Here is a 19,792-nt window from a genome sequence, read left to right on the forward strand (position 1 = left end):
ATCCTGTTCTAATGTGTGTACATTACAGCTAATATATTTACATATGAAGCTTCTTGGCAAACTGTTTAGCTAAACAGGCGAACCAAAACCGAAATAGGTGCCATGTAAAATAAGACAAAACAAAACCGTGTAACGCACATAGTCAAAACGTGCTATAGATCACGGGCAACGGATCCAAAAAGGGTAACGATCACTGTACCAAAAGGAACCTTTAACTAAACTGAATACAAAATTTTACACTGCTTTTGTCTTCTATCAGTAACTTTAAATGTCTCACTATTAACTATTCATTTTGAGAAGGACCAAAACAAAATACATGAAACTTGGCATACAAATTGGTGCTACCACCGTTTAATATATAAAACTTACTAATAAATCAAGCCTTACGAGGTTTTTTAACAACTTACCTATAGTAAATGGCGTCAATGTAATACAAATCATCTAACTAAACAAATAAAGTATTTATTTGGGTAATGGGTCTGATTTAAATTATAATAAACGGTTGCATTATAATAAAATGTGCGCCATTGAAAATTATACATTTTGTGGTTTTCAGAAATTGCATTTTCTACTTTAATGACACTTTTAATAGTACATTTAAAAAACATACTAAGCACAGTTTGTGCCAGTGATAAATCTAAACAATTTCAGGTATTTGTTAAACATCACTATAAAATTTTAACGAACATAACTTCCTTGAAATTGTACTACCAATGTACACAATGCCCGAAGGGGAATTAAAATATTATCTAAGACTAAGATCCGAGGTCATAATCGAGCATACGTATGTGTCCATTGTTAAGTATCATTCATCAATTTTGTAAGGGTTGAAGAATCCATCAAATACACAGTGAGTTGCAATGATAATACAGATCACGAATAAATTGATATTATTCTTAGGTGACAAAAACAAATAAATACGATGATAAACCGAATAAGCATTCAATGCATCAGATTTGCACAAGACTTGTACATAATTTTCAAGAACAATTGTAGGCTACAAAATAGCACAGGATGGTTCACAACTCTTTCAAGGGTGTTTATTCAAGGGACTTTCCTAATCTAAAGTCTTATAAATATGAAAACTTGCATGTTTATCCTTCTGTAGGTATAGCTATTAAACAAACATCAACCAGCATGCTACTATTTTTCTGGTTTCGTCTATGCAGCCTGCACCAAAATAATCGATGACATTTCAGGCATTGCTGCCGTATCGCTGTTAACCTCCAGCTGTTCCTTGATGTTGAGACGGGTCAGTAATTTTTCGTACACGTAAAACTGGCAACAGTGTTGGGCGCAGGAGTGGGGTTTAGGGAGGTTTAAAACGCAACAGCCCACCATCGGTATGTTTTGGTGTGGACTATATATGATTGGGTTTATGTTTTGGTTACATGTTTATATAATTACAAGTAAGTTGAATATAATTATGTAAGTTTAAAAATACTAATAGGCCTCCATTATATTTGCATTACAGGTGGTGAATACGAAAGGGGTGTTGAGTCTGACTTCGTCTCGAACACATTGCCTTTTAAACTTTAATATGGAACTTGAGGGGAACATATTTCTATAACTATTACTTATCTATTGTTAAGTCGGGACTGACCAAGTATTTTTAAGGAAAGGTCGATCCTCTTTTAAGCCTCATTCTGTCTGTCCTCCACTGGCCTAAGCTATGATCTAATCAAACAAATTAAGTGGTAGAGTCGATACAGTACAAGGTCGATGGCACTGATAAAAAGTGCTACCGTCACACAGGATTTGGACCTACAATATCTCTAACTCAGATCCAAAGACCGACGTCTTGGACCGCTCGGCCATCAGCACTCAATCGGTGTACCTTTTAAAAGTTAGATGGCATCACAGGATATATTCTCTTTGTAAAAACATATTTCATACAATAAAGAAATAATCATCAAATTCATTTATACAAACAAAATTATACCAATCATAATTAATTGGATTAACTAATATAATCCAGGCAACACTGCAGAAAGCAACAAGAACCGAGATCTAGAATAACGTATGCTATATTATTAAAGCCAGCAATCCAGTTATATTTAACTCCTAAGTAGGCTATATCTAGCCAATAACTTTACACTCCTGTTTCATAGTGACTGCTTTCAAAGTTCCAATTTATCGAGTTACTGTCTGTGCGTGGATTGACTGATCTCATCAATACATAATTTTTACTAAAATTTGCCTACTTCTAAGTCTAGCCTAACATATTTTTACGCTAAAAGAACAATGTTAACTTCGAGCACTTTCACGTCCTTATTTTTGTCGTAGAGTTAATGGAAATATCTAATTTTTAAAGATATAATTAATTCGTATCAAAACTTATTTAATTTCCCTTGTGAAATGTTTAATTTGTTAATATTTAGAAAAAGAATTACAAAAATTTATTGTCAAATAACACATATAACCAACGAAAACCTATAAAATTATGTGGCTTTGTTTTCACCATATGGGGGTAAAAGTGTTTGAATTTTAGCATTATTCCTAAGGAATAAAAAATCAAGGTCGTTTCACTACAGCCAACTCCAGTGTACTAACTGTAAAACTAGTAGAATAGTAGTACAATTAAAGATATGAGAGAATCAGAACTTATAGTTTCATAAGTTATTTTTCATTTGATCCCTCCAACTCTCCAAGAAACGATGACAAAAGCTCTCACTTATACGTGTGGAATTGATGCATAGACTCAACTTCCTCTCGTTATTTATTCAGGAGAAAGGCATTAGGAAACCCGAGTATGTTTTGATGATTATCGTTCCCCCTTGGTATTTTGTGCCTCACTGTGAATCGAATATCTTTAGTTTTCACACATTAATAGATATTCAAATGTTTTTGACTTCAGTATACGAGCATATATTGATAATTACCACATTAAGTTATGATCCAGTAGCCAAACGCCAATCTGAACTGTGTAAACTCAACCTGAATTGTTTTTCTTGAAATTCATATAGAAATTTACCATAAAAATGAAATTGATCGGCATCCGCGCTAGTTTTGATGGAGGTCTAAATCGATGAATTTAAGAAGAGTTAAACACACAAAGTGCTAATTTTTTGAAGATTATATTTTTCTAGCTTTACACACTTAAAATCAATCGTTAGGCACGTTTACAAATGTTTCATCAGCGCCATCTAAACATATGTAGGCCCTCAGATTGGTAGCTTTTAGACTCTTTATATAGTTATCTGTCGGTGATGTAACTATTTTTTTATGTATCTAATGTTCAGTTTTAAGTGTATGAAGCTAGGAAAAAACTTAGAGAAAAATTGTTTCAAAACTTTAACCCCTTAATATTCTCGAAATTCGACCTCCACTATAGGATGGCTGACGGTCAATTTCATTCTAAGGAAAATTCCTCTACGAATTTAAAGAAAGAAGAGCTTATAAAGAGTAAACTGGCTGACACTCCTGTTGAGTTTCTTGACCTTAGCTGATTTAAAAATATATTGCAAAACTTATGTGGCGGCTTTATGGAACGGTGCCGTTCAGTATCTAATGCCATTCATAAATCTCACGAGAAACTCAATAAGCTAAACTAATGTTTATTGAAATTAAATAAGGGTATTGCCATTTATACAATTTAATAGTTTACAATAACAACCTTACAATAACAATAAATTTTACTGTCTCATAAATAATATTATGAAATATTAAAATCCATTTACCCAAAGTTAACAACGTATTACACTACACGACCAGTGTTTTAATATATTATTATGACTCATACTTGAAGTCTCCATTAAATGTCATTAATGTCATACTTTAAAGATTTATACAGATTACAGTAGTATCACAGTAATTAGTGTAGCAATTCAAATGATCTTAAGTAGTGATTATCATCACTGGAAATTTTCCTTATTCCTTATTAGCAAGATTTCATTTAATCTCTAATCTGAATTTCTATAATGAGATTAATATAATTCAAGAGGTACGATTCAATGTACGAATGTGTTCGTAACCTTTTTAGTATAATTAGCATATAGTCGCATTTTCTTTTTACCATGAACCATATTTAAAGCTAATTTTCAGCAATAATGCAAGGACTGATCCAAAGTGTTTATTTACTTTACTTACATATGTTTTGTATTAGGTAGTAAACAAGACGGATCCAATTCCTAATTTAAAATGATTAGGATTGCACTCTCTTATTCATATGAAAACGGATGATATATCAACCTACCCACTGTATAGCAAATATAAAATGTGAATCAAAATTATCCTTGAAACACAAAATATGTTAAGTAACAGTTTTCTCCATACCGCATGTTTAACAAAGCCACCGATTCATTTTATGAAACCTTCAAAATGTATAATGCGAGATTACGACGCAGAGCACAAAATATTTATATCTAAACCCAATCATTTTAATTCCTGGAAAAGATTTCTCAAGAAATACGTTTTAAGATGGCTCCTACTCAAACACCAAAGAACATTTTACGTTTGCCCCTGCACTGTGAGATAACTTCCTTTTATCTCAATCGCAATATTTCTACTGATTAAGATATGATCCATTCTATAAATGTATTTTCCTTTGATCGAAATGAGATTAAAGGGCTGTACATTCATTAAATGTATAATTAATAGAAAATAAAATAATATTACTATTGGAATAAAAGCTTCATTCCCGTTAGTCAAACAGCATAATATAACACTACAATATTAATCTATCAGTAATAATCTTTTTCAGTTGAATTTATTTGCATAAAAGTGTACCAGTACCATATTTTGATTATGAGTTCGCCCTTTGTTACATTATGAATATGATAAAAATAAAGTCATTTGATTGATAAGAATTTGATTTGTCGCCCAATAATCGTGAAAGTCATCACGTTGCTTGAAGAAAATTTCTTTTAGATGAAAAAAAACCAACGTGTCACCTTTACAAATCAACACGATGAGCAAAGCTTTTCTCTTTAGGTTTTCCATAAAGGTTTACAGCGTTAAAAAAACATTTTTATCTCAATACTAAATTATTTTCTAACTAAAGGATTTTATGACATCAAATCTTACTTTTCCACAAAATGTAAATTTTTCTGTTGATTGTTTTTCAGGATTAAATATTGTGCAAAAGCCTATCCTTTAGGTTGTGTTAAGTTTTGTATTACAGCTTAAGATTTAGAAACTTTTTTTTTCATGGAAATGCATAATTTTATTAATTTATACTCTACAACTTCGATACTTGGTATAACGTGAACAAAATATTATTATATATATCTACGTTTCAAGACGATATTTTTAACAGTTAATATTAAAACAAATTTTTCAGACAAAAGTTTCTTTTTTTTTAAACATAATTAAAAAAATACTGTTTCTGATTTAAGAAACCAAAGTAAACCGTAAATTCCACTGAGAATAAAAATACATAACATACTGCACGTGTACAGAGTTTAACTAACAAACATTACTTCATTTATTTGAGACTTTCTTCTCTAAAGTTCGTTTTTTGAGGAAACATTGCAGTGTTTGGCCATTTTGGCCCACCCCTACATATGCAATACTCACACGACAACCTATAGTGCAAGTATATTGGTGCATGGATCGAGAACGCCAAAAATTTAAATTAAACAATTCACTGACTCTTTTCGTTTACCATCTTAATAGGTTTTTTATTCAAAAAATCTATTTTTTAAATTAAACAACCAACTTTAACCAAACTTTCCAAAACCTTTTGACTGATTGCATTAATTATTAAACTTTGCAAATTAAATTTCAAAAAGGCGACAATTAAAAATTTTAAACTAAAATATTGTTAAAAAGTATTAACTTTCGAGTAAATAACAAAAATAACTTTTAAAACATAAAAGTCTCCACAAAAGGTTAATTTCGGTTAATTAGTTTTTAAAATACAAATTCTTTATAAAAATGAAGGACAGACAGACAGACGGTAAAGGACGAAAGATAAACCAATACATTTACTGGTTTATTTGGCTTCTCTTTTCTTGGATCATTGGCCAATATCCCAAAGTTATAAATGAGAGTACTGTAGGGTACAAACCCGGCGTTTGGCCGAATATTAATAAATCAATTTTCTTAACTTACATTATTTTTGTACAGATTTTTTATTTAATAATAATATGTTTATAGTTACGTCAAATAAACTTTTAGAACTGGAAAGATAATTGTTATGAAATAAATAAAAACGTTGTCTCTTATGAAGTACTATCTTCCGTGTTTACATCCGTTCTATCGCTGACGTTGATTGATTTCATGATACTTTCTTGTATTGCCACTGCAGACAGGCAGTTCATTTTTCAGAGTGGATCCCGGTTTTTGTGTGGACTGTCAGGAAAGAGAAAGGTATTTCAATTCTCCGGTGTTCTCAGTGAATGTGTCTGAAAAATGTTTAATTTTTGTCGTGATGCGTCACAAACACGTTTGTTGCGTTGTATTGAACGCCGACAGTTTCATTAAGGACTGACCAGTTATAGGCCACTGCGCATTTTGTGATCAAATGATTCAACACTTTAGGTAAATGTTACGGTGAAAATGAGATCTCACGATATATGTGAACGGGGATATAAAATCTAACTTTGTGCTATTGGAGGAAGTCTGTGAAAAACATTTTTCAAATTTTTCATCACAAGACTTGATGAGAACACTATATTCAACAAAGACTACTTTAAATATTTTAAAACCAATTCAATGATTCAATATCTTAGTAATGATAAACTATATAGCTTTACAATTACTATCAGCAGACTATTTTTAACAAGCTAACTGACAGTATAATCTTACACAAAAAGCATTATATGCATTCAATTTTTTCATAAGAATTACTTAGATTAGGGTGAACATTATCTGCAATGCTTGCATTTTTTTAGAAAGCTTCAGTGAACCTTTTTGCTTATCAATAATAATAATAATAATATGTTTTAGATTTCTACTAACAACTCGTTTAGGTGTGAATAAACAATGTACAACCAAATAGCTCGTAGCTTTAATTATAATTGGTAATTCAAACAATTGAATTCCAGCAACAAATGTTTCTTGGAAATCAGTATTGTATCAAAGAACCCTCATTTTCAAATGAATTGAAATCAAGCTAGGTAAATTATATTGAAATTATACATGTTATAAAGATCCTCATAATTTAATTTCTTTGTATAACATGGAGTGGAAGTTACGAGAACAATTAATTGTATTCCTTTATTCGAAAAGATATAGTTGGAAAATTGTATTCAAAAATATCTTGATAGTTAATGGTTTAACTTTTATCGATAAAGACTATAACATCTTTGTGGAACATAAAACTGAATTGTTACATATATTTTTAGTTCAACATTTTAATTAGACCTTACAAAGGTAAATGGTAGCACCGATATCAAAATTGAAAATAATACTTATATCAGTAACGTTTATTTTACTAAATACTAAAACAGTAAGCTAAGTTAGAAATAATATAATCAATTTAGAAGAAAATAAATCTATGTACTATCTACGTACATCTAAACTCTTGGTCTTTTCTAAACTAAACTAGCGTCAGTCATTAGCAAAATTAAGTTAAGTCATGAAACTATTTGTTGAAAATGTACATGCATATTTTAGAAGTTAAATGGAACTCGGCAAGGAATAATCCTACAAAGTGTATGACCAGCTGTTTTAGAGATTTTCAAATTGTGGTTCCCAGTAATCTAAGATGTCAGTCGTGGCATCACAAAGTTACTCTACTCATACTCACAACTGATATGACTGTGTTTGCTTAGGCGAAGTTTGTTGGATGAATAACTATTTTACCATTAAATATAAAACTGATACCTAGAAAATGTCAATATAAATATGAATACTTGAAAACAAAAATAAAGATATAGTGTTGATAACTTTTACTAAAGTGATTAATGTAATTAAAGTTAAATTTTATTAAATAAAATCTTGCATCCATGTGAATTTAGACCTCGACATTGCTCCACACATTACAACTATTCATTTTTCTAGGAGTAGGTGCACTAGATAAGCTAAATATATTTTTAAATTACTCCTGTCTTATATAAATGCAACGCTTTATCTGCAAGCATTAAAAATATGAAGAATTCTATCTGAGTTAATGACTTTTATATAATGTTTATTAAGTCAAACTATGTGTAACAGTAATTAAGTATAAGGATTTTAAGGATACTTAATTAAGGATTTTAATTAAGTATAAGGGCTCATATTAAACAATCTGATCTTTATTCTTCATTTATTATTTCGTATTTTTTTCAATTATTTGTGTCTAAGAGTCTAAGTGTCTAAGTCTATTTTAGACTCTAATGTATAGACTCCGTGAACGATTAGCATTCTCGGCTCACAAATATTCTGCTCTATGGACATCCACTTTTAAAACCCTGTGGTATATACTATTTGACTTGGTAAACATTATGAAAAATAATATCGCTTAGGTTCAAATTTAAATTTGTCTAGATAACATTTTGAATTTCTATATAGTATATATATATATATATATATATATATATATATATATATATATATATATATATATATATATATATAATAGAGTATATTATATTATTCCTCACCGCTGGAAGAAAAAATAGGCGAGTTGGAGAATGGTCATCAATGTTCGACACAATTAGATAATCTAAAACTGTATTCATTGATAAATATGTCACGTTCTCCAGTTACACCAGTTGTTCATTCAAACGCTGGGGCAAATTAAAATTAGGCAACGTATCTTTCAGTCAAATTTTGTACAATGAGATTTGTGATTAACTCTAGGTTTGTAATTTAAGATAATGTATATTCAGTTAATAATAATATGAATTCCCGTGTCTCGTACTTAGTATTGCTACACACAGAACAATGGTGATTCATGCTCCATCTAGCATGAAACATAGCAGGTTCCTTCATCACTGGTGTACGCTCGTTAGTTTAAATTGGGTCAAGCATGATTACTGGTCCGTACTCATCATCTGCAATATCATAGCGACATTTCCAATAGTACGAGTAGTTTTATACTGTGCGCTTTAGCAAAATATTTGGTGTCCACACGAATCTCTTGACAGTATGATTTTGAGCATATAAAAAAGTTAAGGTGAGTTTTAAGTATTTAGTGTTACAAAATACAGAAGGAATACAATTAAATAGCTATATTCCAACAAAGTCACATTTTAACATCTTAAGAAGAACGTAGTTTGGAATGTAATTGCTTGAAGTGTTTCAGCAGAACATCGTGTTCAATGAACTGACAGATACCGTAATACTTCTCCTTCTAACTGATCATCAGTTTTATCCGAAAAACGATCACCAGTTATTTCGTTATAGTTCTCAAGTTGTTTTATCAAAAGTAAATACAAAAGTAATACATATTTACTATCAATAACATAATAACTCGGCTCTTCAAATTTTTGAAGTCACTCGTCTTGCGATTAATGATCACACTGTGTGAGCTATCACTGTGCATGCAAAAAACAATTTATGCATTAGTAGTTTGTACAAAAGAAACATCGCTTCATACCTGCACAAATGTAGAAAAAAGTGGACTTTATTCGTATTAGCAGTGCCCTGTATGAAAAGTTTAACGATTTGCAATGTTTTTGTAACTGTAGATGTGTCTCCAGCAGTTTCAAGGGTCCACTAAACTGACATGGCCATAATGTTTTCCTGAAACCGTGGTTTATATATTTTTCTCGTTGACTTAAGGGTCCACTGACCATTTATTCAATCACTCGGAAGTACGACAGAAAACTGGGAAATGTTTGAATTGGCATCCCTTTTCACAACATTGCTTGGAATTCCACTTAGAAAAGGTGCATACGACTACAAAATTTATTTGGTGTGATAATGCATGAAGAGCCGCGAGTAGTACACTAATTAGTAGCTTAGATATTTAATGATGCAAATTTCAAATCAATGACGCATGTTATTCTCGATAAGTCCTACATGTTGAAAGACGTCCTGAATAAAGAAATCTTTACATTCATTCCGGCAAATAAAAGAGAAACGGTCAGTCTACTAATCAGACCCTTCAATGATCTCAGCTATATTTCATGGTTAGTAATGTACCATCATAGAAACTATTGACTTTCCATTCTTCCTTTTTACTCTATATCTAAAAGCCACATATTGTAATCTCAAATGATTGGATTTAGTTTGTTTACAATTTTATGTATTCTGCTTTTACTAGTGGACATCATAGTTACGTATGAAAAACTAAATATTAACTGACCTAAGCCCAGCCAAATCTCATGGCGTGACGTCGCACCATCATCGCTCCCAATATTGCACATAATAAATTAATTTTCATGTACCATTTCGATTCTATACATTAATTCGTTTTCTATATGTAATGCGGGCAGTCAGGTACAAATTAAATTTGTCCAGCCCCACGTGTTATAAATCTTAGTCAATACCATCAGTGCTTTTGAGGCGCTTTTTGAGTAAACGCTTCATTTTACTATTGATGTTCAACTGTAAGTTAATTTTTTGAACTATTTCATTATACACATGCCACTCAATTACAATTTTAGTCATATTTGGGAAACTAAGCCAATGAACATAGTATGGTAAATAGGTTATTTTTTAGTTCGTTGTCACGGCTTTTTAATTAACAATTTAAAAAATTTAAAGAAACCGTGTTTCCTGATTTTTTTACACTTTTAAATAATTTAATCTTTTTAAGTAATACTGAGTACAAATGTTAAATTTGAAAAATATACCTAAATAAAAGTACGTTTTCTTTGTAAAAACATTATCAAAACAAAAATATGCCTCACTCCAACGACAATTTATAAACATATTGCATGATAATAAAATCACAATCTTATCACCTTCAGCTATTTTATCTTGAGTCTGATTACAACGTGTTTTAAACTCTAACTTTAATACTTAAACCTACGTGGAGCCACCATACACTTTTGAGAAAATTATTCCGAAATACTCAATTTTAATTAATTTGCTATACTTTTGATCATAAACTGTTTGAAACATTTTACACTGGCTTTTTAATTGTTAAAATATAGCACGATAAATCATAAATATAAAAAACTAATTCTGACACTAGTAATGCCATCAGATCAAGCCATAACGTTATACATTTGAATCTGCACGAAGAAAAAGGTACGGTATTAAAAAAATATTTTTTTCAATAACAGTTTTTTTCCTTAACTATTTTAACAGCTATAATAACAAGTACGCATTTTACGGGAGACAATTAATGTTCAGATGTATCAGAGATGAGGTTGTCCTTCAGACCATGAAGTAACAATAACTCGTATCCTAAAATACTGTTTGGATATTGTCATATCAATGTTGGCTCACATGACCCAGAAATTGGGTTTTTTATGCAAACCTTTTCACATTGAAATACTAAATTTATTAAATAAAAAAGCTAGACGAAATTTGTATTAAAATAAAACTTGATTTTTTGTTCAATTTAGAAATTCTATATTAAATTATTGATGATAGGGTGCCCTCTAAACCAATACCACTAATAAGTTCCGTGACTGTAGGGATGAAAGTGAAAGAATTTCATTCATGACGTGACCAAGCTTGATTGAGGTTTTAAAATGTACAAGTAGTCATTGAAAGATTAAGGATTAAAGACCTTGGAGTCGAATGCTCTGGATAAAAGAGACAAAAGGGTATCTGGCTTAAGGACGTTTTCCAATTTCCATGACTACACATATTGAAGATTTTTCCGGACAAGTGGAAATTCACATAGGGTCCTATAATAATAACAGTTAATCAGTGTTAAGAATTTCTTACATGGTCATATAAAAGTGAATAAGTCATATCTCGCCATCAAATTAAATTGTAGCTCTTGTTTAAAACTTTGAGAACACTGACCTGCTGGAGACAGAACGGGTTGATGGAATCTGCTAATGATACCAGAAGATATTTGGCTGAAAAAAGAAAATTACGAAATTGCAACCCTATCGAAGACTATAGGCTTAGTAAGTATAGAACTTGGCACAAAAATGGGATGACGTACATTAATTGGAATTTTATCCTCCGATCAGTAGCCCAATTCTACTGATACAATCCAGGTATCCACCCATGGTTCTCCTGGTGGATACGTTACAAATGTCCTGTGTTTCTTCAGTAAATACAGGTGCATTTTTGAGATAAGGATGGACAACCCACCTCATCAATACGAGTCCTAAATAATCTCACATCTAATTCCCTCCCTAACAGAGTTATATTTTAATGAAGCCAATAAAATTAGTATAGTAAGCAATGCCTTAAATAATAATTAATAATGTGTTACGTTTAAATTAAACTTAGAGAAATAAATATGTGATTGGAAATTTGTCAGTTACTGAACAAATGTTTCCCTTCATGATTTAAAGAAAGTTTTTATTTTTCTATGGGTGTATAAAAAACAGAGTTGAACATTTTTTATAAGATAAATTTTGTATCAAGTTATTTTTTCACTAAGTGGTTTTATGATATTAAATCTTAATTTTATATGAAACATAATTTTTTTTCTTATGATAATTTTTTGGGATTACTTTCTATGCAAAGGCCTATTCCTTTAGGGTTTCTTAGGTTTTTTATGAAAGTTTTAGTAAGTCGTATCATTCTCTTAGAGATTCTCTATCTAAGAGGTTTTATGGTGTTTGCTTTATTATTTTTGTGTTTTGTGGAAACGCATATTTTCGTGAATTAATATTTTACAGAAACTTATACGGCACTTTCATTTTAAAGTATTTTTTAAATTAATCATTCGCATATCGAAACTTTGATACTTGTTTTACACCGCAAACATAATCTTACTTGTAAGTTCCAATACGCTATTTTTAAAAAGGTAGAATTGGAACATACTTTTCAGGCAAACGTTTTCTACTTTTACTAAAACATAAATTTATAGCGAAAAATTAAGAACTTATTTAAAAAAACCAAAGTTGCCCCAAAATCCTATAACATGATGTTCGTGTATACAGTTTAATAAGCAATACATCAATTATTTGAGACTTAGTTTCTCTAAAGTTCGTTCCTGAAGAAATATTACATTGTTCGGGAATTTTGGCCCACCCTTCATACAGCGTGATGTAATATTCACACGACAAACTGTAGTGCGAGTATATTGGTGTATAGATCAAGAGGAGCGAAAGGCTGGATTCAAGTAATGCACTGTCTCTTTTCGTTTACGATCACTTTTAAAGCTAATAAACTAACTTTAACAAACATTTCCGAAACTCTTTATGTTTACAGAATGCATTAATTTAAAACTTTGCAAATTTTATTTCAACATGGGGGTAATTAAAACTTTTTAACTGAAAATATTTTTTTTATTATTAATTTACATACAAGTAAAAATAAATAACTATTGAATTTCAATTTTTTAAATTAGAGGTTAATTTTGGCTTCTTACTTTAAAAATACCATTTTTTCTTGTCTGTATAAGAGACAACAAAAACAACAGACAATAAAAAAATATAGACTATTATCTATATTGGTTTTTTGGCTCCTTTTTTTCTAGTTCAAAGGATAATATCTTGAAGTTTGTATTCAGAAATTAAAGGTTTACAGGATACAAACCCAGATAAAAAAATTCTGAGTTTTACTGATGAATAATTGGATTTATTCATTAAAAATAATCAAATCATTGAGTAAAATAATAATTATAATAGTAATAAATTGAGCAAAATAAATCTATTTCCTCATTTATATTACTTTAGTACAGGTTATTATTTTTTTGTAATATTTTGTTGGTTAGGAATAGGTCAAATAAACTTTTAGAACTGACAAGATAATTTTTATGAAATAAAACGAAAAAGTTGTCCCTTATGAAGTACTATCTTCCGTGTTTACATCCGTTCTATCGCTGACGTTGATTGATTTCATGATACTTTCTTGTATTGCCACTGCAGACAGGCAGTTCATTTTTCAGAGTGGATCCCGGTTTTTGTATGGACTGTCAGGAAAGAGAAAGGTATTTCAATTCTCCGGTGTTCTCTGTGAATGTGTCTGAAAAATGTTTAATCTTTGTCGGGATGCGTCACAAACACGTTTGTTGCGTTGTATTGAATGCTGACAGTTTCATTAAGGACTGACCAGTTATAGGCCACTGCGCATTTTGTGAGCAAATGATTCAACCCTTTAGGTAAATGTTACGGTGAAAATGAGATCTCACGATATCTGTAAACAGGGAATATCAAATATAATTTTTTGCTTTTGGAAGTCTGTGATGAAAATGTATCATATTTTCACTGAAAGGTTTTCAGTACATTAATTCAAAGACAAAACAATCAATGTTTCCAAATCAAATCAAATTTTGCCTCTTAGTTATAACTTTGTTTTACAGTTTGTTTCCACATTTATTTATCCTGTCTTTTCTCGTGGCCATCATTGTTATATATAAAAACAAAATAAAAATATTTGCTAACTCTCTAGCAAATCCCATGGAATAACGATGCACCATCATCGTGCTCAATGTTGCACAAGATTTCTTCTTCTTCTTCTTAATATTTAAATACAATTACAAGTTTATAGGTTAATTCGTTTTCGAGATATAGTACGGGTAAACAGACACAAATTGCATTCCCAGCCCCATCGAGTTATAGTTTTTGATAAACTTTGACCAATATCGTCAGTGCTTTTGAAGCGTTTCTTGAGAAAACACTTGATTTACTCAAAGTTATTACTTGATACTATTAATGTTCAATAGTAAATTAATTTGTTAAACTATTTCATTAATGTAAATATTTTAAAACAAACAACTTTTACAATGAAAGTCATATTTGTGTAGAGTATACGAATATACTCGTACATAATACTGTGTACTACAATATGCAATAGTTCCTCAACAAATTATATCGTATACTAAATGTATAAAAACTTATAGAAAAACGAAAGGACTGTTTATGTTTATTTAAACCCGACTAAACGATTATAACTGTCGAAAGTCTAGATTTGCTTTCTTTAAAGTAAACAGATAACATTAGAATTCTATTTAAAAACAGAACTATAAACTACTCAGTAGATTGCAAGAAATTTTAGAGAAAACTCTTGTTAACAGTTGTCTCGTTGGACATTTCTTGCTTGCGTTAACAGTAAAATGTAACAAAGTTTGGCAGTGTATTTTCGACACTAATAGAAACTTTACTTGTATATAAAGATTAATTTGCAACGGAAAACTCTAAGGTCAGGATTTAATCGCCGTTAAATTTAATTTCAGTTCTTGTGTTTCCTCATTTATTACATAATATTTCAATACATAAATGAGATCGTGTTACTCATTGAACTCTAAATCTCCAGATCCCAATTACTTAAATAGATAACGTATGGCCTTGGATTTATCATACTGAATATAAAACACACCAGTTAAATCTCGTAGTTGTTAATCCCTTTTCCGCCAACGGCCACACGCACAGGGTTCCCCATGTTACTAGTTTCCTCCACTAGACGCGAGAGTTACTCTGACATACATGCGACTCTCATTACAAGATATCAATTTTAGTCTTATTTGAGAAACTGACCCCGTAGACTTTATCGGCTGTGAATTAAGTAATATTTTGGAAAAGTGAGCAATAATTATATTATAATTTGATATTATTAATTAATTAATGCTGAATAATGCACTGAATAGTCTTTCCGTTTCAGACGGAAAAAGTAGGTATATTTTATGACAGGTTAAGTTTTATTACTATATATTTATATATGTATTTATTAATACATGTACTCAATATATCAAAAACTATTTGATATACAACAAATTTTAATGACTAAATTTTTAGTAAATCTTACAAGCATTCCATAACACATTTTTGTTTTCCTCTAGGTGAATGAATAACGGAGTTGTTTATTTCCTTGTACTTCCTTGTAAGAATTGCAATTTCGGATTAAGTTTCAATTTGAATGTTTTTTACAGTTATCCTTTATTCAAGCAGCGTTATATTATTTTGAACCGTGGATGGTTTTGGGCTCTAGGTGTCTTGTTCAGTGCATACATGTTCGGTAAGTACAACCATTATGGCGATAGCAATAGGCTGAGAATTTATAATAATTTACAATTTATCTGAATATATATATTGTGACTATGATCTGATTATACACACACACACACACACACACACACACACACACACACACACACACACACACACACACATATATATATATATATATATATATATATATATATATATATATTACTAAATATTAATCACATATTAAATAGAATAAAAAAATACTTATGTTGTACTACTGAATTTTAGAAGAATTTATGTCTCTTTTAACTTGTCTTGTAACAAATGAAAATAAACTAGACAAACTAAATTTAAGCACAGTATGAATCTCCTGAGAAAGGTAAGTCTACGATAAATTTTAAAACGAAATCTTTGTGAAACAGTACATTTAGAAGTATATAAGCAATGAGCTGGTGATTGTGAAGTGTTTTTAATCCAGTAACATCTTATAATAAAAACTTACTGTCAATTATCTCAAATGTAGTACCAATGGATATTTATCAATATCATTTGGTGAACTTGCTCCAAGCATTTTAATTTGTATTTATTGTATTTTCCATCTGAACGTGTTAATACTTAAGTGTTCCTTCTAATGTAAAACACTGTGGGTAAAACACATTCACAATTTGTCTTGTGTTATGTTCAAGAGAGTGTATTGCCTAAATGTCACTAAGCTTATACATATTTTACAAAAGTACAGATAGAGCTATAATGTGTATGATATAACTAACTGTGATAGAATGCGCTATACTTTTTCCCCGTCCACCACTCTTTATAACTCCTCTGAACAGTCCTTACCTCGTTACAAGATGAAGACATTATCCTTCAGGTCTGTACGGGCTCCTCGACGTTCAACCCTTCACTACTCAGCGACAGCCACACAAACTACACCACAAGTTGAAAGTCTTCCATTTCTATTTAGCAAAGTATACATGTCCAAGAGCATAAGCGAAGTAGTCCTGGCCTTTTTGTTATATGTAACATAAAAGTTCAACAGTGCGTTCTTAATAGACAAAGAATTACATACGTATAAAAGTAAGTACTCAATTTTGTAACAATATATACGAATGATGGTTTAATCGATTTGCTTTCAGATACAAGTGCAAATACATACAGTACAAAAACACAAAACCACAATTTCAAAATTTGGTTAACAAGAAATCAAAAATTATTTTTATAAAAAATATTACATTCATTTTTATCTCAGGCAATTTAGATTGAATTTACGAAGAAATGCTCTTTTAAGAAACAAATATCTATCAATGTATTTTTACAAACGTAACTATACGAATTTCAATAAATTTCCAAAAATGTTTAGTGATATTGACTATAAGGATAAATGTATGTGATCACGTGACGCGCGGAGACAGCAACAGTTTGAAGGGGAGCACTGCAGAGCAAGGACAGACAGAGACTGCCAGACATCGCGACGTTAAGCGGTGATGGCAAGGGGGCGTCCTGACGCATGCGGCCAGAGCCTCAAACTTTTCCACTCTTGTTACGTAGCCTCGTTATATTACCTATTTCGGATCACAAGTTTATTACAAACCATACTTTACTGAGTTTATTTCAACGTGATTCGATTTGCCTGTCGTTCATTGTATGTGTATTTCCCTGTTATCATCATCTATTCATGTATTATTTTCAAATTATTGTGATAACAGTTTGCTGACAGTAATATACTATTACTCATGTTTGGACTTCTTTGTAAGTTACAGAGCTATTGATTGGAGATCATTTTCTGGGTCTTTAGATTATTTTATGAAAGTTTTATAAAAGTGTACCTTTGTTGTGCAAATAGAGGTTGAAATAGAACGAAGAGTGTGCTATATGGTTATAGTTATGTAGTAATGGTTCATAAATATTCCTTCCCTACGTTTAGGCTACTAACTCGTGTATTTGCACCTATTATTTCGAAATATCTTCTCCCTACCAGAGCACTCCCCCATGTCGAAGACAGGTGACTGAACATGATGCTCATTCAACGATCACTCCTCGCTTGAATTACTGCCCAACGTCTAAATGACTAGTGGAGAAGAGATTTGAATTTGGAGAGTTAAACTATTTCTTAGTGACAATATATGGAGTAACATGCAACGCTTTATGTATTTCATTGACCAGGCCCAAATATTTAAAGCTCTTGAAGCATTTAAGGGAAGCTTGGCGAGTTTTAGTTAGCAGCCCTAAGGCTTGCATATACCTGTACAAGAGTACTTGCCTTTTATTGAAGTAATTTATGTTATTCTTACTAACTTATTGGTTGAGCTTCAGCAAATCCTATCACTCGTGGGGCTAAAAACATTTCATTTCTTTTTCAAATGCTGTTTAGAAAGAAGTCTTGTTGTTTTTGGACTGTATTCTGGAGGGAACAATAAATTTGACTTGTTGAGGCATGTTAGTGTTCTCTCCTCTGATGTAGAAATGCCATGTCACAATGCTTTGAGTACCATGTAAAACATTCACGAAGTCGTAAAAGTGGATTTTATAAACAGTGTTTAAATAGTATTTTCAATACATTATTTGTTTTAAATTCGTAACTGGCGCAATATGGTGTAAAAGTTAGATATTAACTCTGTCTCCAATACATTCCTTATCAAGCAATGTTCTAAAATTTAAATGTAAACAAATGTTTCAGTCTCTTTGAGTAACTTCTGCTAAAAGTTTTAACAGTTCTTTAGTGTCAGTTAAATTTTGGTTATAAAACATAAATATTATTATTTTCTCTGAATTTCGATGTATCCTCAAACTATTTTGGTCTTTCTTTTCGTATCAATATCAACAAATATTTTACAAAAATGATTAACCGAATTGGTCCACTTTTTCGGCGCAATCTCTAAATTAGCGCTTAGCAGCAAATTTATTAATTTATTTTATTTATAAGAAATAATTGTCGTATGAAGTTACATTTTAATTGTCATATTTAACATCTGAGTTTAGTATTTTTACATTTAAGTTTATTTTTAACTTTGTCCTTAACTGTATTTCTCAATTAAAGCCGTAAACGTTTGTATTTTTATCGGAATTGATGTACAGAGATTAAAAAGAAGAAATTTAAGGTAAATGAAGCTCTCGAAACTCTTTTCTCTTAATCAGTTTATGAAACAATATACGTAACATTATACCACTTAAGATTTTGAAATACCACTTTAAACCAAACATAATTGGAATTACATAAATAAAACGTATATAATGAACCGTAATGTTGGTGAACCCGGAAAGATTCATGTATTGAGAAATTCTCATTACAGAAGAAACGTCAGGCAATAACTGACCAACAAGAAACACAACAATAGCTGCTAGCAGAAACCACCAGTCTGAATACGTATTCGTTGTTGGATAAGAAAGGAACGAGAGATATTTGTGAACCGTTTGCATTCAAGTCTGCTCTACTTATCCATCTCTACTCTGTAGTATTACATGCACCAACGTTGAGTACAGGTACTACGTTTATTAAATAGTGTGGGTGTTGTAATTAGGGTAAGTAAAAATACGGTGGTACAGGTATTCTATGAATGTATAAGGCGTTAAATAGATTTCAGGATAGACTGTTTAGTACATTTTTATAGCCCCATGCAGAGGAAAATCAACATGCGTTTATCGTGGATCAATGTAATGTTTCTTTTTAGCACCTATATAACTCTGACATAAAATTCAAAACCTGAATATTTATGGATTGTGATGTATTTTACATTGTTAATGTATAAACCTCGTTAAAAATTATTAACTATTAATGAATTAACCTTTAATTTCTTGAATAATAAAATTCTTTTCAATATAATTTTTTAAATATGGATACTCACAAAATACGCAGAAATTTTAGAATTACGAAATATCCAGGATACTCACAACTGATTTCTTAATACAATGTAAGT

General features: G+C 30.7%; 1 protein-coding gene across 1 annotated transcript in view; it reads right to left on the reverse strand.

Moving 5' to 3' along the window:
- LOC124359201 (rhodopsin, GQ-coupled-like) overlaps positions 1–17,297 on the reverse strand; it is a 95,789-nt gene extending 78,492 nt beyond the window's left edge. The window contains exon 1 of the mRNA XM_046811757.1: positions 16,719–17,297. Coding sequence (XP_046667713.1) covers positions 16,719–16,739 — 21 coding nt within the window. The 5' untranslated portion in view covers positions 16,740–17,297. The remainder of the gene's footprint in view (positions 1–16,718) is intronic.
- Between the last annotated feature and the right edge of the window lie 2,495 nt (positions 17,298–19,792).

This window comes from Homalodisca vitripennis, chromosome 4, assembly GCF_021130785.1.
Source record: "Homalodisca vitripennis isolate AUS2020 chromosome 4, UT_GWSS_2.1, whole genome shotgun sequence".
NCBI classification, from domain to species: domain Eukaryota; kingdom Metazoa; phylum Arthropoda; class Insecta; order Hemiptera; family Cicadellidae; genus Homalodisca; species Homalodisca vitripennis.